This window comes from Calidris pugnax, unplaced genomic scaffold, assembly GCF_001431845.1.
Source record: "Calidris pugnax isolate Ruff unplaced genomic scaffold, ASM143184v1 scaffold20, whole genome shotgun sequence".
In the NCBI taxonomy this organism is placed as follows: domain Eukaryota; kingdom Metazoa; phylum Chordata; class Aves; order Charadriiformes; family Scolopacidae; genus Calidris; species Calidris pugnax.
This window is the reverse complement of record NW_015094510.1, coordinates 26,692,165-26,719,750: the sequence shown is the minus strand read 5'-3', so window position 1 is coordinate 26,719,750 and position 27,586 is coordinate 26,692,165. Positions and strand designations below refer to the sequence as shown.

Here is a 27,586-nt window from a genome sequence, read left to right as displayed (position 1 = left end):
GGTAGGGGGGTGGGGGCGCGGCCGGTCCCAGCCCCGCTGACGGCGGCGTCGTTGCAGGTGCTGGCGGCGCTGCTGTGCGCGGCGCTGCTCCCGCTCCGCCCGGAGGCCGTCAAGGCGCCCAAGCGGCCGGCGCGGACCCGGACCTGCGGCGAGCGGCCCGAGGAGCTGCTGGAGCAGCTGTACGGGCGGCTGGCGGCGGGCATGCTCAGCGCCTTCCACCATACCCTGCAGCCCGAGCCGCCGGGCCGCCACCACAACGCCAGCTGCCCCGCCGGGAGCCGGCCGGCCGGCGACAAGAGGTTTCGGCTCCCCGTCAACCTGCGCAGCGCCTCGCCCTGGGCCTACAGGTGAGTCCGGGGCGGGGGGAGAAGGCGGGAGGTGGGGGGACTCCCGAGGGACGGAGCGGTGTCAGGGTGCTGGTGGGCTGAGGAGAGCCGGTTCTCCTGTGGCGGGACCCCCTGTGCCTGCCCGGGGGTGTCGCCGCCTTCCCCTGAGGCGGGAGCGGGAGGTGCCGGCCCTGAGGGGATGGCCGCGGCACCCCGCGGCAGCCTGAGGGAAAGGTGTTAAGGCAGACGTCTAAATCGGCAGGTATGAGGTAAATATGTTAGAAGAACCCCCACTGTTGTGTGAGGTGTGTGTCTAACGGGCAGAAAGAGGAATGGAAAATGACTGAGGAGGAGCAGGCTGTGAGATGGAGCATGCACACACACAGCCAGGAGCACAGAACAATCCTCAAAAAGTCACTCTGGGAAATTGTCACATGTGAAGTTCACACAGAAGACCCTCAGCAAAGGAGTATCACCAAGAAAGCCCCTCTTGCCTTTGTAGCAGCCCCATGGGGGCTCGGGTGCTTGCCCTGAGATGGGGCTCCAGACACTGAGCTTAGTGGTCTCTAAAATACATGAGAAGAACACCGTGTGTTCTGGTTACATACCAGCAGAGCCACATCTTCACGTACTCTGCTACGAACACTCCCAAGGGCTTGCTGACGGTTTGTAAATCTGTTTTCAGGCTGGTTAATACACAAAACAAAGGTCTGTGCATCTGTAGAGAGCTCTGGAAAAGCTTGGAAACCACTGATCTAGAACACTAAAACCGGTGTGCAATCGCATTCTCACTGCCGAGTCTAACAGTAGTTTTGTCTGAATAAGACTGACAGAATTGGGTTCTCTGTTTTCAGCTTTCAGTAAAGACACTGCAGACAACGGGAAACTAAAACATGCATAAAAGGAACTGACTTTCTTGCTTCTTACTGTATGTTATCCTTTATATATAGCTTGATGCAGTTATTGTGTATTCAGCAAACTTAAAATATGTCCTTGTTAGTGATCTCCAATAAACATTCCTTTTGTGGCATAGTTTTCGCCCACGTTTAGTTTAAGAAGTAATCCCACTCAGAGAAAAATGGTTTATTTGCTCAATAAGCCTTTCATAAACAAAGTATTTTTAGAAATAGTATTTTTAGTAATACATTTTCTGTGAGCAGACTGAGGACTTTTTAAGCTAAGCATGCAAACAGCAAATGCACTGAACGGAACCCCTACCTCCAGGCTCAGGTATTTTTTTATCTTGGTTTTGCCAAATACTAGTGCTATCAGAAAATTGTTCTCCTGATCTGAAAACAGTGCCTTCCATGCTCACATCTTGTTGGGCAGGTACTTATTTTCAGCTGGAGCTCCTTATAGGCTTACTTTTTAGCAGAGAACCAGCTGCTATTTGAGGCCTGGCTTACAAAAAGTTTCTTAATAAACTGTAAATCCGCTGTACTTTTCATCAAAACATTTTCAAACGGACACCAGCCATTCACATGCAAGTAACTTGATGACATCTCCAAGCTAAAAATTTTAAAAGATAGTGGGGAAAAAGGTATTACACTGTCAAAGGCAGAATCTAAAATTTTATTGAGGTAGAAATTGTTTCTCTAGGGTGCAGAGGTCTGAGTACACAGTCTAGTTAACTGATCTCATGTGCAGCTTTTTTTCTTGATCCCATTTTTACTGTATTGTTAGTGTGCAGTGTGACAGCAACAGACATTACAAGATATGTAATGGAAGCGTAAAATATAAAATTGCTTATTATGAACAGTAATGTGCATTTGCTATTACAAGCTGCTATTTCATAGATTCTGAAGCCAGATAAAAAGCATGATGAAGATCTGGTCTGATCGGTGGTGTTCACCCAGTTACCCTGGAGGCAAGCTCCTGGATCCCATTAGAGCTACTGCGTATCTTTAAAAAGGACATGCAGCTCTCCATTAAATATTCCAAGTAACAGCACATTACATCTTGTCCCCAGTTAACCAACTCCACTCATACAATCCCAAAAATTTCATCTCCATGGCAGGGGTGTTATTCTGAAAAACTGCGCACAGCTCTTTTGTGTAACACAGAACTTTCTTGAGAAGCCTACTCACATTTAATTCTTTTAATCTTTCCTCATGAGTTGCTCCCCTTTACTCGTCTTGCCAAGATTCATTGCTGTGTCCTGAACTGCCTTTGAATCACCAGAGTTCTTGTAGTAGTGAATGCCCAGAAATTAATTCACTGTAGGCACCCCCCTCTTGCACACCCTGATAGGACACCCCTCAAAACATGAATTTCAGTGTTTGAAACTTGACTCAAGATTCCTGCCCCATTTCAGCGTGTCCCACAAGCATCTCGCTGTGCAACTTCTTTTCTGCCCCTAAAGAGTTACAGAGCAATTGATTTCTGCTCTGTGCACAAAGGGTCTTTTTTCTTTTTGACCTGCATTTTAATGTCTGAGATACCTTGTGCTGTTCCTCTGTCTTCATTGGTGTTGCAGCGGTTCCCATTGTTACCATCTGCAGATTTCATTAACATACTGTTTATACTCCCTATTCCAGGTCATTAATAATAAAGATATTAAGTCTGGTTCTACTTACCTTCCCCTGCGTATCTCCCTAGGCACCTGTTCCCAGCTGTTTAATGCTGCTTCTTTTAATTCTTCTGCTCACGTGACCATGCAGTTCAAGTCAACTGAATTTTTTTCATATCAGCGTTTGTGAGAAAGAATCAAATATATTACTTAGAGGTCTGTGTATAACATTCACTCTACTGCATTGCATATATCTAAGTTTGTCATTCTGTTTAGTGTGGAAGAATTAGGTTTGACTGGCTCAAAGTACAGATAATTCTTGCGTGGCTTGTTTCCTTGTCTTTGTTCTCTGCTTACTATTTATTTTCTATTACTTGATCTTTAATTTGGTTATACAAAAATCAAGACTTACATCATTTTTGGCTTGCTACAACCCAGAGATACAGGAGTTGCACATGGATTGCACCACAGATCCATCTGGTCTACGATCCTGCTGCTGGCAGCAACCAACAGTTGGTATCTGAGGCAAAAGTTAGGGGAAAAAATGTTAGTTCATCTGCCTGATACTGAAATTCCATCCTGAAGGCCACAGGAGATCAGTATATAACTCAGGGCACAAAGTTTAATCACACAAATCGCTCTTTGCAGAGCTATAAAGAGACATCAGAGTTCCCTGAAGTCAGTTGAGTGGAGTGAAATCTCAAGTATACTGGATTTGCTCAGCACTTAAGGAAGTCTAAGAACTGTCCAGGTTTTTTTAGAAAGTAGAGCCAGCAGCAGAAACTCTGCCGTGAAGTCATCATGCCTTGAAATCATCAGGCTGACTATGTGCCAGTTTGTGACATCTATACAGGAGCTGCTTGTCCTTTTTAGCAGTATTACACGGGCAGTCAATGAAATCCAGAAAGCCTCCTTCTACAAGGAGTTACTGGCATGGGTATGGTCCTTGGCTACCGCTATGCTTTGCACTTGCTTCACAAGAATTAGTGATCTGGGTTGTCTGTGGACCACTGCTGACACCACGGGATGGGTGCTGCTGGTTAAGATTCACAGAAGCCATAAGCATGGTGAATCTTTACCAATGGAAGCTCTGCTCCAGAGATGCATGCACAAGTTGCTCTTGGACAAGAGCCATTAGAAAAAGGATTAATTTTAAGTGCATGCCTAAACGTTTGCAGGGGCTGATCATAAAGCTCAGAGCAATGGCTGAAAAATCTGATCCCACTGAAGTCAGCGGCACATTTACAGGTAGTGTTGATCTGTGATTCCATTCATGGTGCTGCAGGGCATGGGTGCCATTTGTTAATCAGCTTTATATATCAGCTCTATTTTTATTCTCAGTTGTCTTAAGGCTATAATAGCATTCATAGCTAGTTTGCAGGAATATGTTCAGATTCTTCTGCATACACACTTATGCATGAATTTAGCAAAAATTCTTTATATGTATTCAAGAAGTCATGGCTTCTTTGTCTGTCTCAAGGCCCTAATCCTGCATTTACTAAGGGTTCACTTACACAGCGTTAACTTTTCTTGTCAGCATTGATCTGATAGTGCAATCCCATGTTAGCTAGTCCCTCTCTCAAATATTGCCCAGCTTGCTTTTTCTGCTTTTCAAAAACCAGTTTCAGTTTATAAGCATCCCTGGTTTAGTGCTCATCTACATAAAATCCTAATAAAACTAATACAGGCAAGTCTGTCCTTACTGGTAAAAGCCAAGCTTTTCTGCAGTGCTTTTGAAAAACAGCCATACAAGAGGACTTTCCTTTAAATAATACTCGAATGATTTTCAAGAACCTTATCCAAGACATTTTCCAAGATTTAGTATTACCATGGGGCACAGTGTGCATATCCCAAAGATGCAGCCAAGGCAAAAAATACAAGGGGACGCAGAACTGCTGTCCCTTTTATTTGAGTACATGTTCATACAACTCTTTAGAAAATCACTGTTAGCACTAGGCTATTTTATGCAAACTCTGTACTTACTACCTGTGTATAACACAAACTAAGCATAATGTGAACAAAAGAACACCTGCTATATAAGTGCCTTGCCAAGAGGGGAAAAAAAAGTTGTTAGCTCTTAATCCTGTAAGTATTTCAGAGTGCGAAGTAAAGGGATGATGATCTGCTTATTAGACTTCTGATAACATCCAGCTGTTGGCCTAGTGCTAACAGTGATTTTCTGAAGAGGCAGCTGTGTCCGCCTGCCCCAGCACAGCATCTGACCCACTGGATTTAGAAGCTTGGAAACTATGAAGTGATAATATTATTAAAAATACTACATGTGAAAGTAGCAGTACAGGACGAGACAGATTAAGTCTTTGCAAGAGTTTTACTTCTGACAGAAACTTTTCTCTCGAGTTTCCAGGCTTAGTACATAAATGGCAGGAAGTTTGTTTTTCACTGGGACCTCTCAAAGCACTCGTAGGGTCATAAGGAAAAGCAGCCTAGAACTAGTCACACTTCATTAGCAGTTCCAGTTCAGTACAAACCTGCTTCTTGTTCCAGCAGATGGAAACACAGCAGCCCGGCATAGCTCACTGCTCCTGTCATCTGTAAATCAGAGTGCTGGCTGGGCAGAGCTAGCCTGCACGCCAGTAACCTGAGTGCACAGGACAAGGGCAACCCTCCCCAAAATCACTGAGCTGTCTGGTTCGCACCAGTGGCCCCAGCAAATGACACAAGGATGCAGGGGACGCTTGGGTGCCAGCGGATACTTGCGCTTTTCTGGTTCTCCGCCACTCATCCCAGCTCCTCCTGTTGTGTCCACCCCAGCTGGGTGCATCTTTCACCACTTACAGGAGAGAGTCAGTGGGAACTTGGAGTATGTAATTTATCAAGTTAATTAACCTGACCAAACATGTTTGCCCTGTTCTAGGAGAAGATGTAAAAACATGACTTGCAGTGCTTGGAGTAATGGAGATGCATCAAACTACAGCAACTGAGGCGGTTATCATCACGTGCAGAGTGATTACGTCATCTCGCCTATGAGGACAGGCTGAGAGAGTTGGGGTTGTTCAGCCTGGAGAAGAGAAAGCTCCAGGGAGACCTTATAGTAGCTTCTCAGTATCTGAAGGGGGCCTACAAGAAGGCCGGAGAGGAACATTTTACAAGGTCATGTAGTGATAGGACGAGAGGTAATGGTTTCAAACTGGGAGAGGGTAGGGTAGGTTTAGATTAGATATCGGGACGAAATTTTTTACAGTGGTTGTGGTGAGACATTGGAACAGGTTACCCAGGGAAGTCGCTGAGGCCCTATCCTTGGAAGTGTTCAAGGCCAGGTTGGATGGGGCTTTGAGCAAACTGGTCTAGTGGAAGGTGTGCCTGCCCATGGCAGGGGGGGGGGGTTGCAACTAGATGGTTTTTAAGGTCCTTTCCAACCTAAACCATTCTGATTCTATCAAACAGAAGGAACAGGGCATACAACTGCATTTGCATAGCTAGGTTACTGGTGTTCATTGGCAGTTCAGACCCAAATCAGGCTGTGTTGCCTAGAAAGATGAAAATAAGGCTTTAGTTATATGGCCTTTCTTAACAGGTTTGAGCTGAAGATGCAGAACCTTGGATATGACTCCAAAGTTTAGTGACATTTGAGTTCCACATTTAATTTCAGGAGGCATTACTTAAGAGTTTTCAGCCTTGAAGTTCCAATTTGGATGCAAAAAAATATCTATATTTTAGATCCATCTGTGGGTCTGGATCCTGTCTGATTTCTTTGAATTCTCACATGATGGAGTAGACGTATCTACAGCAAACTTAGCAATACAAGATTTTTTTCTATAGAAAGTAGAAAACCACACCACCCTTCCCCAAAAAGCTTCATTTATACCTGACTTTTGCCACATGGGAATTTGGAGGGGAAGTTTGTTGTAGACCATGATTCCAGTGACAGTGTTCTCTTGTTATTAGTGAATACTCTAATGTTTGCATCCACAAGCATGTTCATGCTTTCCAGTAACATCATAAACCAGGTGCTAGAGATAATACAGAAGAGGAAATACCAGTGACTTGACATATGGTGTGTTTAACAATCCACCACTGAAATTATTCACACTTGAGTTTGAAATGGGAATGTATCACAGGAGAAAAGCCTGTATTCCACTTTTTTCCCTTCTGCTGGCTACCAGACATTTTATTTCACATTGGTGTGAGATCCTGTAACATGAAGGTATTTCCTGGGGAAAGTAAGCAATTTAAATGGGACAGAGAAGCTTTGCAAAAAGTATCTGCAACATCACAGATGTCTGGCTTTTAGAGAACTGGTCAGATTTTTCAGTGAGGAAAACAAATTCCTTAAAAAGACAATCCAGATTATATGGCCATTGGGAAAAAAGATAAAGTCTCTTTTCTTTCATGATAGAATAATCAAGTTTGTGCTTGGCTAAAGCTGTGATTCCAGATTTGGTTTAACCTGATAAATGGGTGTTGCTTCCTCTGAAAAGGGCAGCTCCCTTCTGCCTCCATCTGTAGCTGTTTGTTCACGCTGGCTTATTTGTGTAAGGCTCTGTGAGTATGTGGCAAGACAGCTGAAGGACCAAAATCCAGCTTTTGATGAGGTTGCTTTTCAGCTGGATGAATTCCCTGAACCATCCTCTGACCAGAATAACATTAGCATCAACCCAAGGGCGGAGGCAAGAGGGAGAGCCAGGCTGCCTCTTTTGGCATGTGCAGATTTTGTTGACTAGCAGTTACTGTGTAATCACAGCTCAAGGCAGACTTACACTGTCTCTTCCTCAGCTGAAACCTCATCTCAGAGACCACCTGAAAAGATAAAAGGCTAATGCTTCATACCCAAGGAACTGGGTTCCAGGAAACACAATTTAGGAATCGCTTAAAGTCCATTGTGTTTTTCAAAATTCGTTATTTTGACAACTGCTGCAAGAAGGGTGACATTGTATACTAAGTTTGTATCACTTCATACATAATTATATTAATGATAGGTATTTAATTTATTCATTTTTCTTATGTAGTTGCCCCCCTTCATCTACTGTGTGGTGGTCCTATCCTGATCCCAATAGAGGATGGTTTAAAACACAGTGTAGGAACTTTTACTGTTTTTGCAGCACTTCACATCACAGTAAACATTACAGGCTTGAACATTCTTTCTCATATCAAATCCTTGGCTGTTAGTTTTAGGCTCAGCTGCTGTAATTTCCCATCCAAGCACGTGAAATGATTGATGTGGTTTGCAAGAAGAAAATGCTCTGATTCACTGTTAGGAAAACTTACCAAGTGAAGAAGTGATGAGATAGTGCAACAGAGCCTCTGGGCAGGCTGGGGATCTTTTCTGGAGGTTTATAAGAACAGGCTGGACAAACACAGGCAACTACACCTGAGCTTGCCTCTTGGAGGCATTTTGACTAGGTGGCCTCTCAATGTGTCTTCATGTTTTCTGCGTGCCGGTAACAACCAGCATGATACTGTGTAGGTCTAACCATCTGCTGTGTGAAAGGAGGAGCAGGGGGAAAGGGCAGAAAAGGGTTTTCTGTTGGCTGAGAGGTGGGTAATTGCTTCTGATAACATATGTGAGGTCAGCATCCTCCTGAACGGGGACGGGCTCTGCGGGAGGAGCATGGAGAGCAGCTGGCAGTGCTCTGGGCTGAACATTTCTCCAGCCAAGGAGAGCCATGATGCCTCTCCCGCTGGACGTGCAGCCAGTGCTGAAGCAGGGCAAGTTTTGTAAGAGCGTGAGAGCAGAAGGTGGTTGGGAGGAAGCTTACAGGTACAAAGAGGACAGCTGGCATAGGAATTAAACATATTAAAAAATCCTCTTTTTCTGGAGGTACAAACGTTTTTTCTAGAATAATGACACACAGTTGAATTATGTTCAAATTACAGCCATGCTCAGCAATTACTTCCAGTATAAACAGGAAAAGTGAGTAAAGAACAAAGCAACAAATACATCACCACCACAATAAGCAGGGTGACTACACACTCCAGTACACCTACTGCGCTGTGTACTTAGTCTTTTATTTCAGAAAAAAACAAGCAGACTTTATCAGCCTTTACTGTCTTTGATAAAAACAATGGCTGTAGGTCAGCCAGGATCTGTATGACTTGAGACCATAGTATCACATCTCTGTTTCTGCAGCCAGCAACATCCAGAGAGGAATGTTGGAACTTGGACTTTGTTGGTCCAAGCTGTACTTAGGTTACAAGCTTTCCAGCTCCTGCTAATCAGGAATTTCCAAAGACAGGACATTAATAAGCAATAAGAAAGGATCAGACAACACAAAAGAGAAGCTTCAGGGCAACACTACTTCAAAATGTAGTAGGAGAGGGCAGAAAAAACATTAACTTTGCAGTTTATCTCAGTGTGGGCATGCAAATGTTACTCTTCTCTGGTTAGAGGAAGAGTCAGTGGAAGTGAATTAGAGAAAGAAATACGGAGTTCTGCTTTCAAGAGGGAGGCATCTTTATAACCCCAAGTACACTAGGGAGCAAAAACTATTGCAGAAATAATAGTACAATTTAATTCTATTTAAATTATAAAATTTTGAAACATCATGTCATACCTTCAACAATAACAATGTTAAAAAGAATTTGTACCAATTTTTTAAGAACTCAAGGCAGATCAAAAGTTTGGAAATTCTCAGGTGTCCTTTTTAATGCTTTTTTTACCAATTCAGTCAAAAATGCAAAACTTAGTCTGCCTAATCCCCTGAATCTCCCATTTTAGAAAGCCAGTCACTTGATACTTCAGTGTGCACTGTAGGACCTAATCAGGTCTATAAGTTGTTCATGTTTTTTCTTTGCACTTTACAAATAAGAAGCCAGACAGCAACAGGTACAGCTATTTTTCCTGGCAAAGAAAACAAAAACATATCAATGTTTATGGTCAAATCACATTATAATAATGTTTTCCAGATGAATATATCTATTTTTAGAGATACTAATGAGTCTTTATTATTTGCTTCCTTACAGAATTTCGTATGATCCCACAAGATATCCTAAGTACATTCCTGAAGCGTACTGTCTGTGCAAAGGCTGCCTCATGGGGATCTTTGGCGAGGAGAACTTCCACTTCCGCAGCACCCCCGTGTACATGCCCACAGTCATCCTCCGCCGCACGTCCTCCTGTGCTGGGGGCCGCTACGTCTACACAGAAGATTATGTCACTATCCCGGTGGGCTGCACTTGTGTACCTGAGCAAGAAAAAGAGGCTGAAAGCGTAAATTCCAGCATAGATAAGCAAGAAATGAAGTTGCTGGTAAGCCAAAACAAGCCATCATCAGAATGAAGAATATATAAAGAGTCTTGTTAACAGTATTGGCTTCCCATCGTTGTTTCACCACCTCAGGAAGCTGCACCACAGCAGCAAACAAACACATCAACTTACCCTCTTGCAGTTATTTCAGTTGTAAGATTGAAACTTTTGTCCATTTGCTCAGATCATTAGAGATGACAATTCATACTAAGAACTTCTTTAGTTCATGTAAGTATTTGTTACAAATTCCAATGTAGCTTTTTTTTTTCCCCTTAGAGCAGAACATTTTATCCTTGCTTATTCACAGTACATTTTAGAAGATGATGCAACTGTAAGACATAGTAGCTATTACTATAGCAGACTACTGGTTGTTGATATTTTTAAGGAGTCTTTTATACTCTACTTTTAAATACTCATATAGAAACCACATAGCTGCCGTACATGTGCCAGATCAGCAGTTAAAAGGATAACTTCTCATGCTGGGAGAGCCTTCCCTTATATCATATATCTCAACCCCAAGCACTGTTCCTGGCTGTTACATCTTTGCTATTTGTATGCTACAGCAAGGAAACCTTTGCTGAGTTTGAGTTATTCATGAAACAATATTCTATGAGTTTGCTATTTTTAAACTTGCCAAATTGCTACAGGGACAAAAGTGTTGAGAAAAAACGTGCTAGAATATTGTAAAACTGATGTGGACTAAGTCTAATTGCACAGAAAATATCAATTAGAAAAAATGCAGTTTGGGACCCAAGAATTCTGTATTAGATGTCATTCATCATTAATTGCTTAACTGTTCCTTGTGACAAAACTGTATTCTGTACAGTTGAAAAGACAAAATCTTTTCCATATTAGGAAAGGAGTAAACAGGCTGGGTCTTAACTCCTAGATGCTACAGAGGTCACTGGTTGTCCCAGCCAATCCAAAGTTTTAAAATCCAACCGATTTATACAATTAATTATTATAACTAATTGTTACTTATTTTTCCCTATGCTACACATAACAGACAATCAGCTGCAAAAAATGCTAGCCTGCGGAAGAGCACTCTTCCATCTTTTCAGCTGATAGGAACTTGATGGCAAGCTCTAAACAGAAACCCCAGATAAACAAAAGCTTGCATTTCCAGAACAAACAAAAACTTGCATTTCCAGAACAAGGAACTGAAGGTTGACTGAGTCTAGTGAATGATAATCAGGAATAACCAGGGATACCTTGCATGACCATGACTCCTCAGAGGGCCACAATTACCGAAGTCGGTAAGTCTCTGAATGAACAGCAGAGAATTGCTTGTACAGTTGAAGGATCATGACTGCAATATCATTACAAAAAAGAATGAACACAACATGCAGCAATGTATTTGGTGCATCAAGAATCTCAAAAATTTACTTAATCCATAGTGAATGAAGTCCCTATGCTACACAAACACATGCTCCTTTTGGAGCGTCATTGGATGAAGAATGGAAAGACTATGAGCTAAGCAGAATTAACAAGTTAAATAGAGAATGAAAATCATATGACAACTCCTTGTCTTGGTGCATAATTATTGACTGTGCTCTTTATGACTCAGTCTAGTATAACAGTATTTTTATAGTGCAATCTGTATAGCTTCTTACAAAGCCTAAAACATCTTTAAGAACTCCAGAAACCAATAAAAGATTCCCATCACAACATCATATTGAAGTTTATAACCGTGTTTCTTGTGCAGATGCTTTTCCACAGTTCCACTTGTTTTCAGATCTGTGTTTCCTCAAATTGTGATGCTTCTTTCTCAAGGGGATTCTCAAAGGAAGGTTCAAAGAAGGTCATCAAGTGTTGATACTAGTCACAGAACAGCTAATTGCCTAGCTGCTGCCAGCAATTACAGGTAGTTACCTGTTCCCTGGGGAATGTAAATACTTGCAGCAGTTACAGCCACTTTTCCTTCCTCCTAATGTGGAAGAACTTCTCACCCTCTGGGAAGAGGGAAATGGTAATCAAAGACAGAGGTGCTCAAAAGGGAAGCAGACCCAAAAAAAGGGCGAAGCACTGCATTGGATGATGCTTCAGCAGCCCAAGATCTTACAGTTTCACTGTTAAATTGTGGGGATTTTTCTCCACACACACACTTCAGATGGGGTGAGGTTGTACCTTCAGGCTCCACAGCACAGAAAGCAAAGTCTTCACAGTAAAAGGCAGTAAAAAACCCCAACAACAACATAAAATCCCAAACCACATGGCCCTTACCCTTTAGTGAATACCAAGAAGGGCTACCAGCTGAAGCTCTGGCTAAACACTGCCCTCCAGCAAAACTCATCTGTCTGCCCACACACTTTTGTTGTACAAATTTGTCTGCAACAAATTAGTTACTAGAGCACATGGATTTATTTGCATGATGTGGAGAAAAAAAAAAATCTCACTTTTTGTTGCAACTCTCTTGTCCCACAGGCATAAATCATGGAGTCAGTTTGAGGTTTTCAAGTAACTAGAGCATATTCTGGGAATTCCTGGGAGTTACAGGCTAAGATCAGGTAAATGGAACACAATCGGTTTTGCCAATCCAGAAAAACAGATGCTTTAACTTACATATAGCTTCAGGAATTGGATGACTGAAAGGAAAGTGTTAGCAAACTGCAAAACCTCAGTGGATCAGTAGATGATGTATGTTGGCGACCTCCTTCTTGTCATACTGCAACAAGTGCAGAAAGCTTCCTGTAGTTACAGGCAACCTCATGTTATCTCATTCAGAAGCCCATTTTCCTTTTTTAATCCTCACCCTCTTCTGTGACAGATTTTTTAGCTGAGCCAGTTTGCTTCCTGGTCCAGCTTTCCAGTTAGGTGTCTCTTAAAAGCTATGTTTATGTTTTAACGTGAACAACTGTTTGATGACAATTTGTTAGTGAACAACTGTTTGTAGTACTTAACATCAAGAACTATTAGCTACACAAACATTTGTTAACCTTCAAAATATCCTTCCATTTATAAACCCTCTCCACATTACTCATGTGGAAAAGGTTGAGTACTAAATGTAGTTAGAGTTTGTTTGGATTTTTTTTTTAAGAGATCATCACATCATGGATTTATATCAGTTTCACTTCAACTGTAGTGTGACATTTTCCAGCTTCTAGCCCTCTGCTTACAGCTGCTGCAGCCTTGCCTTTAATTTGCATGGGGGGGAGGGAGGGTTCATTGGAGTTGCTTCAAGGCTCACAAACTGTTGACACAAGGCAGACATGAAATGCCTCATTGAACCAACTCCAGGCCCAATAAATGCAAACAATTCAAAGCTGAAACTATCTGGCAGCTGCGGCTGATTTGAGAAAATTTTTGTTGTGCCAGGAAAATCTTTTCCTTCAATGAGGTTGTCCCTGGAATACATTAGGAGCCACAAAAGGCAGAACAATATCCTTGGTAAAGAGATTATTTTCTCCTCTGTATTATCACTTAAGATAGGATGGAAAATTCGTATCATTCAGGAAGGCTGAGAAAAAGCTTGAGATGCTAGTTTTGGTTTACTAACCAGTCATTACATGAAGGTGTTTGTTTGAATAGGCAGGGGTCCACAGCTGCAAGTAAACATGAATCGTGTGGGGAAACATGAACATGAAAGCAGCCAGGGGAAAAGGGAAAAAGGCTGTGATGTGCTCAGAAAGTAAAAACGCTCGTCAGTCTCACTGGGATTAGGGAACAGCCATAACTACCTGAACTAGGGCACACGAGGGAGAACTAGTTAATCCTACCTGTTTTGCTGAGTAGTGGCATGAGCTACCACTCGTTTTCACTCTACTCTTGTGTAAGGAGGCAACAGCTCTGATGCTGCCTGACGAGGGGCTTCTGGAACCTGAACCCAGTTGCCCTGGTTCCCACCTCACTGCATGGGGATGGGGCTGTGCCCTGCAGGTCACCAAGGGAGAGTGGCAAAAACAACCATCGGGTACTTCCCCCTTGCTCTGGTACGGAGGGACACGGGCAGAGGCATGAAGACAATTGTGGGGTACAGAGATCGACTAACTGTGCAACGTCAAGCTGAGCATTTCTAGAAATGTTTCATTTGTCATCTGGGGTGAGGTGCAGGCAGCTGCAGTATATTCTTTTCCGCCTATAGCCATCAGTCTGTGCACAAGACCCCAGGTTTACTCTGCCAAGTGTCAGTTTATACCGACAGCAGGGCACTGAGACGTCCTGCTGCTGCACAGCGCCTGGGGCAGTCAAGAAGCTGTAGCACATACCCCTCTGCACTCATAAATGCCACTGGAAAAGTAGCATGGTGGTAACACTTCACCACAGGCTGTTCCAATAGAAAATCCATCCATGAAACATCCACAATAAAGCAAGCCAATCTACTTGACACTGAAGAGTTTTTCAATAATCCTATTTCAGAAAATAAAGATTTTGCTGTCACATAATATTAAAAGTTACTGTGATGGCACAAAGTCCAAATTCACTACGAGTTTTTGTGACTTGAAGCCTTCTCAGAAACACAGCTACTTTCTTGGAAACAAGTATGACAAAAATAGTTTACCTCCTATCATTGATGAAGGCTGTGAATGCCACTAGTCAGGCTCTGCTTGGGCAGCTGCCTGCGCTCACCAGGCTTTTCAGAGAGAAGCTGGTGGACAACGGGCTGGTCTGTTGAGTGCATCTACACAGATTTTCGTGTACCCTCATTTTCATAATCGTTCATCTTCACAGTGCCTCTTTTCAAAGCCATCTGACCTACATGTGAGAAGTAGCAGTTATTTTCTTGGTGAATTGAATTTCTTGGTACAACTGAATGTTGTACTTCTATTTTTTTTTAAGAAAGGTGTCTGGTGAGGTTAGCAAAGTTGTATTTTAATTCTGAGATAGAGAGCCCAACAACACACATTTACCAAAACTAAGCAGACAACTGAAGGAATTAATAGCAAAGCAGCAACACAGGTGAAGCTTGTATTTGAATGATGCGGTCTAATTTAGGTGGGTGGTGGGGGAAGAATATCATCACCTCTGGCAATCATACCTGTCCCACTTGAAGTCTCTGTGTAGTTAAAAATAAAGTTTCAGGAATTACTTCATTGTCTCCATCTGCTTGCTGTGCAAGACCTTGGGGTAATAAACATAAAACAGTTTACAACTGTGAAGTACAGATTTGTGCCAATACCTATGCATTTAACATTCTGGTTTGCTTTATTTTGAAACAGGCCATATAAAAGTAATGGTGTAGCCACCTGGAGAACAGCTAAACCCAGCTGTTTGTCACCTGTGGGCAGCATTTTTGGAGGGGATTCTGGCTTTATTGGGCTCAGCAGCAAGGATGGCTTCTGGTTAGAAAGGCAAAACTGTGTCAGCTGTGGGCTCAGAGAGACTGTCAGAAGAGCCCAGTCTCCATTCTCCCTGTGAGCTCTTCCTCACGTTTTAACACCACCTATTACCAGTCTGATAGAAACCAAGGCATGTGAAAGAGCAACAAAATTGGTATTGTGAAACTCATGAAAACTGTATGGTGAGAGAGGAGGGAGGAAGCAGAGCAACAGTGGCTTGGATGGGTATTTATGACCCAGTGTTGTGTCCAGCTCAGGAAGCACGATTCTCCAAGCACTGCGAGAGGATTATGTTCCATCTGCGTTATTCCTGCTCAGTTGTTTACTCCACCAGATGGGAAGATCTGCATCCAAACAGCAGAAATGCACAGAAACATGAGTATTATCCATCTTATTAAAACTCTCGTCTCACAACCTTAATCAGGTTTATCCCCACCACAAAATAAATTCCTTAATACTTCATGTTAGGTGCTTCGTTTTGTAGATGAAGCATTTCTGTTAGCCTTTTATACAATCCCAATATATAAGCATGGCACATAAAGACAAGTATTTATGTTTTGTATAGTATATTTATAGTTGATAAAACTGATGAGTGCCTTGGAATTTCTGAACCAGCTTTCACACAAAAATACATTAGTAATGCAGTCAAAGGTTAGTCAAAAGTGGCTTGAAAAACTCTCAGCTACCAAAAATGTCTACTATCCCAAAGGAAAGTTTTTCTAATGTATCATCTACTTTGAAATTGATTGAATTATAGCCCAAACCTTTAATATAAGATGTGACCTTTGTCTGTTAGAAGCAGTGGGAGCTTATCAATACATTATATTATACTTCAGTGGCCTTGTAATATTCAATTATTTCTAAGATACTTCTGCTCTACTGCTGTGCTGTTGTCTGTGGAATAGGAGGCAAAGATAAAACTAGGCAGTTGGAAGAAAAGGACTGTTCTTCTAACTACAACCTTGACATACCTGTGTATCATCTTTAGCTTGATAGTGAAATCTCTTAAAAAGCAGGCACTATATTTAATCAGATCCCTTATGATTCAAGATGTAAAGGACTAACATGTATGGGTCACATTACTACAGAAGTATCTCATAACCAACAGTAAGAGTAACTCAAAGTGAGAACCCATGAACAGTCTGAAGCATAGTGCAAGGATGGCCAATGTGTTGCATTCTTATTCAGTAATTACTTCGTATTTCAGGTGATTTGGCCTCTCTAATGTATAGGATTATTAATGAAAGTAAAGATCTCTCCAATGGGGAAATCATTATTGTGCTTTTTTCAAGGAGACATCAGGTTTATACCACCTCTGGAGATTAGCTTAAATAATAAATACAAAAGCCCAGTTTGTGTTTTTTTAAAAGCTCGTGATTTTCTGTTGCATTAACATATAAGCATCACAAAATAAATGCCCTGTACTTCTGCAAAGAGACATTTAACTTACGTTACTTTTTCTCTAGTACAGCATACATACATACACAAGTTTATATGATGGTAAGCAATGACAAAATGGATCTTTTACAAAAAGGAAGTCTGGGTTTGTGATAAGGCTTTAGAGAAAAAGTGAACTAATAACCACAAGTTTTTAAAAAGCCAGTCTGGCAACAAGAGTGGATAGCAAGTCTTATCTTACTTGGCAACTGGGAGGTAGTTCTGATTATTATTAAAAGCAACTGCAGAGGCCTCCCCTATTTTCTCTTCTAGTTATCCTTTATGAAAACATCAGCCTGCTGGATAATGACTCTGAAAACATGACACTTTTAGAACAATACTAAGGGAGCATCTCTCAAGACTGAAAGGAGACCATCACTCGTGCTCTTTCAACCATCCACTAGCTACCAACTCATCAGTTCTGATGCAATGACAATTCTGATGTCTGTGAGACAAGCACCTATGTGTTGTTATGAACCAACCAGGTAAAATGACTTCAGAGAGGTCAAAGAAGAGTCCTTGAATGGTAAAAAATAACATCTAGAATGAAACTCTGACAGAGAAGTTCCCATTATCCAGCACCTGCATTGTTTGGTCCCCATTTACCTAATAGGTGAGATACAAAACACCGTAACTGCAAATGCTTACACATTTAAAAGATAGAGGCTATCACACCATGTTGATTAAAGTTAGCCCAGAAATCAGTACTTGGAGCTGAATATTTCAGCATTGAGAAATGTGGAGTCACTGATAAAAAACGGAAAGGAGCTGGACTGAAAAAGTTGTAGATCTTCTTAGGAGAATCAGTCCAGTCCAGAAGCATAATTCACATAACATCGAAACTCATTGGCTAGATTTCGTGAGTGTTTCGGAATAAACTTGCATATCTTCACACCAAGATGCTTTGCTGCCTGTTCCTCCATGATCGCACCTGCAGCAAAAATAATTAGGACTCAGTGAGAAAAACAGTAACAATGTTTTGGCTTTTTTAATAGCTTCTCCCAAATGCATATATAGAGAGCCTGCCTTTTTTAAGGAAGCAATGCCTAAAGCAGCTACACTGTCAGCCCTCTTTAACAACTGAATCTATTGGGAAATGTAAAATAAATCTGAAAGAATGGAAGACGCCCCAAGAAAATGAAGTTTCATAAAAATAGGTAGAGAGTAAGATCAGTGCCCCATTTATAGAAAACAGAAACTTGAACTCAATCTTCTTGTTATATGCCAAAGAAATTACATGGTAGGGAGGCATGAGAAATGCAAACAGATTACATATACTCTACCACTTAAATAAACCGCAGCGCGGTATTTACAGCTGCACAATGAGAAATCACTTCCTTGAGCAGTATTTCTCAAACTTTGTAAACTGAAGGACCACCTATCCATTTTAGGGAAAAAAATTCTGAGAACCATCCTTGTGCATGGCTGCCACGCCCAATCAAAGAAGTAGGCTTTCTTTGGCCATATATTATTTTGCCTGTTTGCTTGACTTCCCTCAAATTGTATGTATAGAGGGGTTTTGCCCTTTGGTTTTTTTGCAAAAGTTTGCTGGATGTCTTCAGATGTCTTGTGATAAGACTACAGTTTTAGAAGCATCATGACTAAGGCAGATACTCATCACTTCTTAAACCAGCAAGTGCACCTTCATAGAGAAGGACTTTCAAGTACAATTGGTAAATTTTCTGGTTTCACTGCACTTATCAATGGTTTTTAATTCTTCCTGCTGCATTTCAGTGCCTAAGTCCTCCTTCCTTGAATCACAGTGGCAGAATTCCCTCATACATTCATTCACATCACAATTTCTATGTTTACCAGTAAGGACATGTAATAAGAAAAAAAAGGTTGACTTTTTTGTTGTTTTTGTTTTCAAGACTTAGCTAAAATCACCCCTCTTCTCTGAGTAAAGGCCATTTCAACCTATTTATCGTTGTTTCTACTTAGCTCACCTTAGATGCTAAGCAGTATGCGGCACCTGAAATCCTGCAGCTACTGACATGTTCAGAAAAACCACAAATTTGTGTAGCAATTCACTAAGACATTAACTATAAGTTGCACCCGTGTTTGTCATACCCAGAATTCAATCATTGCAATTACAGAGAGCAACCCTCTTACAAGAAAGAAATATTTCTGGGACTTTGCAGGATGATTTTACAATTTTTGATGATTTTACTTCAAAAATTTAGTAAAATCTGTAATGCCATATGAAAAAAATACTGACTTTAACTACTAAAAAACTTCTGCAGTTTAAAATAAAGGTGGAACTAAAGTATTCCAGTGAAAAGCTTAGGATACATAGTCCTCCTTGAATTAATAATAAATTAGTATTACTAAGTTAGTATTTTTCTCACTTGAGTAAATTTGTCTTTTGAGTGAGAGAAACAGATGATGCTTAATGGTGACCTAATATTTTTATTAGTTATACCTGTGCAAAGCAGAATCTTTCCTTTTGTTAAGTATTTGATGGTCTCTGCAGTTTTTTGAAGACATTCCTCAGACAGATAGGGTGGATCTGCTATTACGATGTCAAAACTGTGTGGCAGGAGATTTTCAGGTAAGTTCAAAGGCTGGTTGTAATCATAGAAGATAAATTCTTCTCCATATACAGAAAACCTTCTGTCGTACTCCAGTATACACACGGAAAAATCTTTACCATCCTGTTCTTTCAGTTTCTGGTACACACTTGGTGCACTAACACATGCAATTCTGAAAAAGAGACAGTAACTTAGAATATTAATTTAAAAGGAAAACAACAACAAAATCCTATAGCAGTCCTCGGGGCTGCTTTGGGAGAATATTTTAAACATTAGTCCCAAAAACATAAGCTATTCTTCCTCCATTTTAACCAATAATTACTTGATAGCAGAGTTTTAAGTATTAAAGCTATTACCTATTCAACTTCCATGCTGCACAAAGACCTTAAGCTTAACTACAGAGAAAATCTTGTTTTAGAACAGCAAGGAAATACACTTGAAAACTTAAAATTAAAACCAACTCCTTACAAAAATAGGAAGAAAACCAAGGTTTTCCATCTGTTCTGCAGAAACATTGTATGAAAAAAAGAATTAGAAGTCATTAATATGCTCTGGAGTGCTTTATATTTGTCAAAAAAATAAAAAGATTCAGAGTAAACTTCTACAAGGCAGAGCCTCCAACATTCAGTGAAATGCTAAATGGTCAGTATGAATTATTAATTAACAGTAAAGCATTTCTGCAATGTTTCAGTTGAACGAAGATGAAATACCTTGAGTAATGAATTAAACTGCATGCTTGGTCTACATAGTAGAAACAAAATATTATAGAAAATACATGTTAAATCTACAATGTAATTATTAAAACCTACCTGCCACCTTTTCCAGCTGCCACAACCGCTTCGTTAGCCAGGCATGACGCAGTTTCATCGCTGTACCAAAACTGGCTCAGTTGCTGAGAAACATAATACACAATTACAACTTCTGACTGTGCTACGTACAGTTAGGTGTGCTGAGTCATGTTTGAAGAAAACCAAAATGCATAGCAACTTCTCAGTCCACAAACAGCAAAGCTGGAAAGGTGACTGTTTTCCTGATAGCCTTTTTACTTCTGTTACCCAGCGACACGCAGCCGGCAGCTTACCTTACACTGAGTGTTTCCAAAGCATTTACTGCAGTATCAGGGAAACCAAGGGATGCAAAATCCCTGACAAGATCAGTTCAAACGCAGCATGCAGATGCACAATAGTTATGTGCTCTTAAGTTGAGTTACTTTGGCAGAAGAGGAAAAAGGAACTTGAAAAGTGAACAGTATAGAAGGAAATGAAGGATCAAAGTACTAGACCAAAAGAGATCAGAAAGAGTAAAAAAAAACACCAAACAACCCAGAGACAAATAAAAAATCAGTCAGTCAGAAGAAAAAAAGCAAGGCAGCCATCCACAAAATCAAAGAAATAAAAACCACAAAGAAAGATGATGTGAAATGAAAGAATCACTTGATCTTGTTACACTGTTTGTCTCAAACTCAGGGAAGAATCTTCCCTACCTTCTCATGCCAGGCTGGAATTAAAATTTCCAGGAGGGACAGATGCTTCTCTTCAGGTAATTTCACTTTGTACCCCCCACGCACATGCAGAACAGACAACTATACCCAGATTTAATATTAAAGCAAATATCCCTACAGTGTTACTGTCCATGAATCGTTTGATTTTGCTGCTCTGAGAACATCTTGAGTGTTCCCCTTTTAAATTTAATTTCATTATCCATCCACAAAAGAAAGTCAGTAAAGGCTACTCCTCTAACTGTGCTTCACTCACTGAAGTTTAGTTTCTTACCCAGTCTTCTTCTATTGAGCCAATGGAATATTGATTAAACCCTTGGGAGGTCTTTATGCCCTCTCTCTGCTGCTGTTCCAAATAGAACTCCTGGAGGGCAGCCAACGTATGGGATGAAAGCTGGGGAATGTCATCATCATCATCATCCATTTTTCTAGACGTCAACCAGAGAAAAAAAATATTAATTAAGTTAACCCTTTTTCAATGGTGAATGTTTTTAATAATGGCATACTCTTCTGAGGTTAAACAACCACTGCAGACTTAGTCTAGCAGCTAACTAGGGAAACCTCCTAACAAGAGAAAACATATTCCACTCTACTTACGAACTCTAAAATCAGCAAGAGGCAGATTGGAATTAACATGTCTCCAGAGAGAATTCAGGAACAGCAGCAACACTGTTCCGTTTCTGCACAACATAGATTTGGTTTGTATTCTTACAGGGAAGTTGTCATTACAGTTCTTGATTTTCTGAATCCATACACCTTTTTTTGTATCAGCTTGCAGGAAAAAAACCTTTTGTGGATTTGGAAAATCCCACAGAAATTATTCCCTTCCCTCTCAGAAATAATGATAGCTACTGGTCATGCCTTCCCAGGTTCAAAAGTTACTCAATTCTGACTCAAAATTAAGTAAACTTGTATTCTAGGATCAGCATCAGCTGGCTTTTACTTCCACACCAGAAAAAGATTCCTCTGAATGCCAGAAACCTTCTACAAACAAAAAAAAAGTAAGCAAGAAACTCAAGAAGATGTTTTTCTACGATAACACTACTTCACAAAAAAAATGTGTATTTTCTGTGTAAAAACACGGAACATAACTCGTATCAAAAAGACAGGGGATATACTAACAGAAAAGTAGAGAGGTTGAACATTAGGAAAGAATTTTTCACCGAAAGAGTGGTCGGGCATTGGAACAGGCTGCCCAGGGAGGTGGTGGAGTCACCATCCCTGACTGTGTTTAAGGGCCGTTTAGATGCAGTGCTAAGGGACATGGTGTAGGGGAGGACTTTGTAGAGTAGGGTAGATGGTTGGACTGGATGACCCCAAGGGTCTCTTCCAACCTAGACGATGCTATGATTCTATGAATGGGGTTACGCTGCAGAGTGTCGCTGAACCCTGCTCACCCCGGGCAGCCCAGAGGGAAAGCTGCAGCCTTGGTGTCCTTCCCAGGAGAGACAGTGCCACCCCGTGGAACGAAGGTGACGGAAACGGACTCAGCATGTGGAAAGTAGTGGAGAAAACGAAAAAGATACTTCTCTCAAGAAACCCATTTTGTCTGTGCCTGATTTATGAACTAGTCCACATGCAATGACTTCACAGAACGCGGAACAAGGCGCAGAAGTCACTGAGAGGACTGTGTGCTGCGCGCAACCTCAAGAGTTAAGTACAATTTGAAGTAGAGCTGCCCGTGCTTTTTCTTCCCCCTATTCTCTGCATTACAACAAGAACTCCAGCATCTGTGGTCTTCTCCCCTTCCACCCTTCCCTCCCTACTGCTCACCCTTGCAGAGCTTTCAGGACATTTCCTAAAACTCAGCCTCTCTCTGCTTGCTAGAAAAACGGTGCCATTAACCTACCACTGTGTGATAACTCCCCAGTATTCACTAGAATAATTACTCTGCCATTCCACTGACATGGTCTGCACCTACATGTGATCAGAGTAAAACCTTTGGCTTTTCCATAGTACCGTTCACTGACTCGCTGGCTTCTCAGGCCATGTTGGCCAAACAGGGGATCTTCAGAGCCCCAAGACCCATCTATGCCCTTAGTCTCACACAAGAGAATTCTGGAGTCAAACTACCTAGTAAAAACAAAATGGCTAGTTTTGTCCCTGTTTTTTGGTTGAATAAAACATAAATGCTTTAAAATTGTATTATTAAATTATGCACTATTTAAATTATTTACTAGAAAAATGACTGCAAGTTCCCAAAGAAAATACAGTTTCTAACAAGAATGCTCTAACAATACATAATGCTGCAATCCATTTTAGGCCCTAGACAAGAACTTTTTTTGTTAGGACAGATGTTAGAAGTTAAAAATCACTCATCTCACAACTTTCTTTTTTATTAAGTGCATCATACAAGTAGTAATCTGGTTTGCTGTTATCCCCTAGGCAAGGACACATCTATGCTTTTACACTAGGAAACTGAAACAGATGCAAACGTGCAGTTCTTAAGTCAAAAGCTGAATTTCTGATTTTATGTTCAGTGAGCCCATATAAGTATTTGCAAGGACTAATTCCATGCCCATGAACTGAAACCCTCAGATAAAACTGCTGATGAAGCATTACCCATTGTTTCAGTAGATAAGAAGGCATATAGCCCTAGCCATCTTGGACATCTTTTTTCTATAAATATTTTTAGTTGATTTTTTAATAGTCTTCCTTTCAGTTTGTAAATTAAGGCCTTAGGAACCAAGCAGTAATTAACTGTGAGGTTGCAAGGAGGGGTAACTCAGAACATATGGCAGAAATCTGATGTACATCTACTAAGAACACCTTCAAAATTCAAGATATTTTTCTGAACATACATATATTGACTACATATCCTGACTTAGGCCATCAGCATGAAGAGATTTTCATGCTCAATACATACATCAGAAAATTATTGAAGTAAGTGAGTTTATGTGAACAGGACTTGTAAATTCCCTTGGCTCCAAGAGAGTAGATAGTTTACTGTCTGAGAGCCCATCCCTATCCCTCCCAGAAAGCTCCCTGCTCTCAAGTCCAGAAACAACCCTGAAAGTTCTAGGGGAAACTCAAAAACTCAAGTTTTTGGGGTGCAGGTGCCATGTAATGGAACGGCCTTTGAAGAGGACAGCCAAGCTGGGGGACGTCAGAAAAGCAGAACTGACAAATGTGCACGCAGAACGGAAGCAGTTTTCTGATGTACTCATGGTTTTGTGGAGCAGGGAAAGAGGGACGAGGCAGGATTTGTGGACCCGAAGCAGCTCACCTGCCACGGACTGAAGAACAGCTCCACTTCAGGATTAAGTCAGGAGAACGTTTGGTTAATGTCCAAACGGTTCAAGAGGAAAGCTGTACAAGTTCAGATCAAGGGATGATACTGATAATTTTTCTCTCTTGAAGGCAACCAAACACATTTCTCTTTACTGGCTCGTTGGTCTAGGGGTATGATTCTCGCTTAGGGTGCGAGAGGTCCCGGGTTCAAATCCCGGACGAGCCCTTCTTTTGTGGGACCAGTCCTATGACTGGAGTGTGGCTATAAGGGCTGCAAGCTGTTCAGAAGGGCCAGGCGAGGAAGGAGGGGAGGAGCCGCTATGTTAAGGAACAGATAGTGAGTGAGGAGCTGTTCCTAAAGCTCTCCCTGGGGGCAGATGAAGAGACAGTTTAGAGCTTGTGGGTGAGGATTAAGGGGCAGGCCAAAATGAGGGACACCCTTGTGGGTGTTTATTACAGGCCACCTGATCAGGATGGAGAAGCTGACGAGGCCTCAAAATCACAGGCCTTGGTTCTCATGGGGGAGTTCAATCACGCTGGTATCTGCTGGGAAGGCTACACAGCCAGGCATGTACAGTCCAGGAAGTTCCTCCAGTGTATTGTTCATAACTTTTTGACTCAGGTGGTGGAGGAGCCAACAAGGAGGTCCAGAAAACTGGACCTAGTTCTGACAAAGAAGGACTGGCAGAGGACATTAAGGTTGGGGGCAGCCTTGGCTGCAGTGATCATGAAAAGATAGAGTAGAGGATCATGGGTAGTATGCACAAAACAACAAGTAGGATTGAAACCTTGGATTTCAGGAGGGCTAACTTCAACCTCTTCAAGAAACTACTTGGAGAAATCCCATGGGTTAGAGCTGTGGAAGGTAGGGGGGCTCAAGAAAGATGGTTGTTACTCAAATACCAGTTTCTCCAAGGTGCATCCCTAAGAGCAAAAAAATCAGGCAAGGGAAGCAGGAGATCTGCCTGGCTGAGCAGGGAGCTTCTGAAAAAGCTCAAGTGGGAGAAGGAAGTTTACAGTGTGTGGAAGAAGGGACTGACCACTTTACAAGAATACCATTAGAGTATGCAGGGATAAAACAAGGAAAGCCAAGGCCTCCTCAGAATTAAACCTGGCAAGGGATATTAAGGTCAACAAGAAGGGTTTCTTCAAGTATACTGCAGGCAAAAGGAAAACCAGAGAAATGCGGGCCCATTGTTGAATGAGACGGATGCCATGGGGACAGAGGATGCAGAGAAGGTGGAGCTGCTGAATTTGCTTCAGTCTTTACTGTCCCGCACTTTGGAGGAAACAGAGAAAGTCTGGATAAAGGAAGATTTCCCCCTGGTTGAGGAAGATCAAGTTAGGGAACAGTTAAGTAAACTGTATATCTGCAGGTCCATGGGTCCTGACAGGATGCACCCACAAATGCTGAGGGAGCTGGCAGAAGTCATTGTTGGGCCGCTCCCTATCATCTTTGAAAGGTCCTGGAGAACATGTGAGGTGCCCACCCACAAATGCTGAGGGAGCTGGCAGAAGTCATTGTTGGGCCGCTCCCTATCATCTTTGAAAGGTCCTGGAGAACATGTGAGGTGCCCCGAGGACTGGAGGAAAACCAATGTCACTCCAGTCTTCAAAAAGTGCAAGAAGGAAGACCTGGGAAACTACAGGCCAGTCAGCCTCACCCCTATCTCTGGAAAGATGATGGAACGGCTCATTCTGAGTGTCATCTCAAAGCATCTGGAGGAAAAGAAAGCTATCAGAAGTAGTCAAGACGGATTCACCAAGGGGAGGTCAAGTCTGACTAACCTGAGAGCCTTCTACGATGGCATGACTGGATGGATAGATGAGGGGAGGGTGGTAGATGTTGTCTACCTTGACTTCAGCAAGGCTTTTGACACTGTCTCACACACCATCCTCATAGGTAAGCTTAGGAAGTGTGGGTTGGATAGACAGTTAAGTGTATTGAAAACTGACTGAAAGACAGAGCTCAGAGAGTCATGGCACAGAATCTAGTTGGAGATCTGTAACAAGTGGTGTTCCTCTGAGTCAGTACTGGGGCCAGTCCTGTTCAACATATTCATCAGTGTCCTGGATGAAGGGATGGAATGTACCCTCAGCAAGTTTGCTGATGATGACACAAAACTAGGAGGGGTGGCTGACATACCAGAAGGCTGTGTGGCCATACAGTGAGACCTGGACAGGCTGGAGAGTTGAGCAGAGAGGACCCTCATGAAATTCAACAAGGGCAAGTGTAGGGTGCTGCACCTGGGGGGAAATAACCCCCTGCACCAGTACAGGTTGGGAGCTGACCTGCTGGAGAGCAGCTCTGAGGAAAAAGACTTGGGATGACCATGAGCCAGCAATGTGCCCTTGTGGCCAAGAAGGCAAATGGCGTCGTGGGGTGCATCAAGAAAAGTGTGGCCAGCGGGTGGACAGAGGGCTACAAAGATGATTACGGAACTCGAACATCTCACTAGAACCAGCACATGCAGAACAAAAGTAAACAGTAGGTCTGGTCCCTTCATCTCAAAAAGCAGAGAAAATAACAAAGCTAGAAAATGTTCGAGAAGGGTGGTGAGCCATCCAAAAATTAGAATAGCTTTTCCAGGGGAATGAGTGTGAGAATGAGTGTGAGAAGTAACTGAGAAGGGCCGTGACAGAGCCTGTAATCACGAGTGGCACGAACAGCACGGGCAGAGATCAGCTGCTCCGACATGTGTGGGCTGCGAGAGGCACGGTTAAAAACAAAAATAAAAAGGTGACAGTTCTTGACATGGTATCTAGCTGAGCTACTGAATCCCTGTTGGTGACAAAATTTCATAGTGCTTCAGAGTAAAACAGAAAAGTTTATGTAAGAAAAACTCTGAGAGGATCACAAAATATGTAGAAACTGCACTGGATTCAGAAAGTAAGGCCTGGAGGCTGCGTGGCTACGTGAAGAAGTATGATACGCTCTTAGCCCAATTCTCATCCTTTTTATTAAGCAGAGAGGGAGAGCAGGCTGGACTTTGAACCGCCGTTACCCTCCCACACGCTAATAACGAGGCACCGACAGTTTCTGAGTAAGAAAGCGATCCCTCTTGTACTTTATCGCGTTAAGGGTCCGCCGCTGTGGGCACGTAACCCCCGCCTCCCCTGGCTGACCAAAAGGCTGTTCCCTCTGTTCCCTCAGAGCCGAGCCCGCCGCCGCCACCCCGCAGGGAGGAGCCACCCCTGGCCCGCATGCACCAGGCGCGGCCCCTCCGCTGCAGGAAGCCCGTCCCGGGGGCAGAGCAGGGCCCAGGCCCCGCCGGCCGCCCTCACGGGGAGGAAAAACGGGCGGACGGACACGCGGACACCCTCCGCGTCTCAGCACTCCCCACACGAACCCGCCTCCTCGCTCCACTCACCGGCCGCCAGATCCCTCCGCGCACGCGGACGTCTCCCCCTCCCGCCCCCGCGCTCATTGGCTGGAAATGCACCGAGGGCGGGGCGGCGACCCAACGGCTGCTCTTCCATTGGCTGCAGCGGCCGCTGTGGCGGTGGAGGGCGAGGCACCGCCCCCCCGCTCTCCGCTGACAGGGCCGTCGGGTTGAGGCGGCGCGGAGGCCGC

The 27,586-nt window shown here is 42.5% G+C and overlaps 2 protein-coding genes and 1 non-coding gene across 3 annotated transcripts in view; 2 read left to right on the top strand and 1 right to left on the bottom strand.

The window, feature by feature from the left end:
* IL17D (interleukin 17D) overlaps positions 1-13,166 on the top strand; it is a 13,601-nt gene extending 435 nt beyond the window's left edge. The window contains exons 2-3 of the mRNA XM_014965755.1: positions 6-347; positions 9,757-13,166. Of these exons, the coding sequence (XP_014821241.1) occupies positions 6-347; positions 9,757-10,072 (658 nt within the window). The 3' untranslated portion in view covers positions 10,073-13,166. The remainder of the gene's footprint in view (positions 1-5; positions 348-9,756) is intronic.
* A 2,698-nt stretch (positions 13,167-15,864) lies between these two features.
* Positions 15,865-27,445, bottom strand: N6AMT2 (N-6 adenine-specific DNA methyltransferase 2 (putative)). Its single transcript, XM_014966225.1, has 5 exons — positions 27,384-27,445; positions 21,056-21,209; positions 20,093-20,175; positions 19,175-19,455; positions 15,865-17,683 (listed from the first exon to the last, which is right to left on the bottom strand). Exons 2-5 carry the CDS (start codon positions 21,203-21,205, stop codon positions 17,556-17,558), a joined length of 642 nt encoding a protein of 213 aa, XP_014821711.1. The 5' UTR covers positions 21,206-21,209; positions 27,384-27,445; the 3' UTR covers positions 15,865-17,555.
* On the top strand, positions 24,167-24,238 carry TRNAP-AGG. Its single transcript has one exon. It is a non-coding gene; the product is annotated as a tRNA-Pro (tRNA).
* Positions 27,446-27,586: the final 141 nt, after the last annotated feature.

Coding starts and splice junctions, on each gene's coding strand:
- N6AMT2 (XM_014966225.1), bottom strand. CDS start 21,205: ATGGATGATGATGATGATGACATTCCCCAGCTTTCATCCCATACGTTG. Junction 20,176..21,055: donor GCTCAATAGAAGAAGACTGG/GTAAGAAACTAA, acceptor TATGTTTCTCAG/CAACTGAGCCAGTTTTGGTA. Junction 19,456..20,092: donor GCAGCTGGAAAAGGTGGCAG/GTAGGTTTTAAT, acceptor TCTCTTTTTCAG/AATTGCATGTGTTAGTGCAC.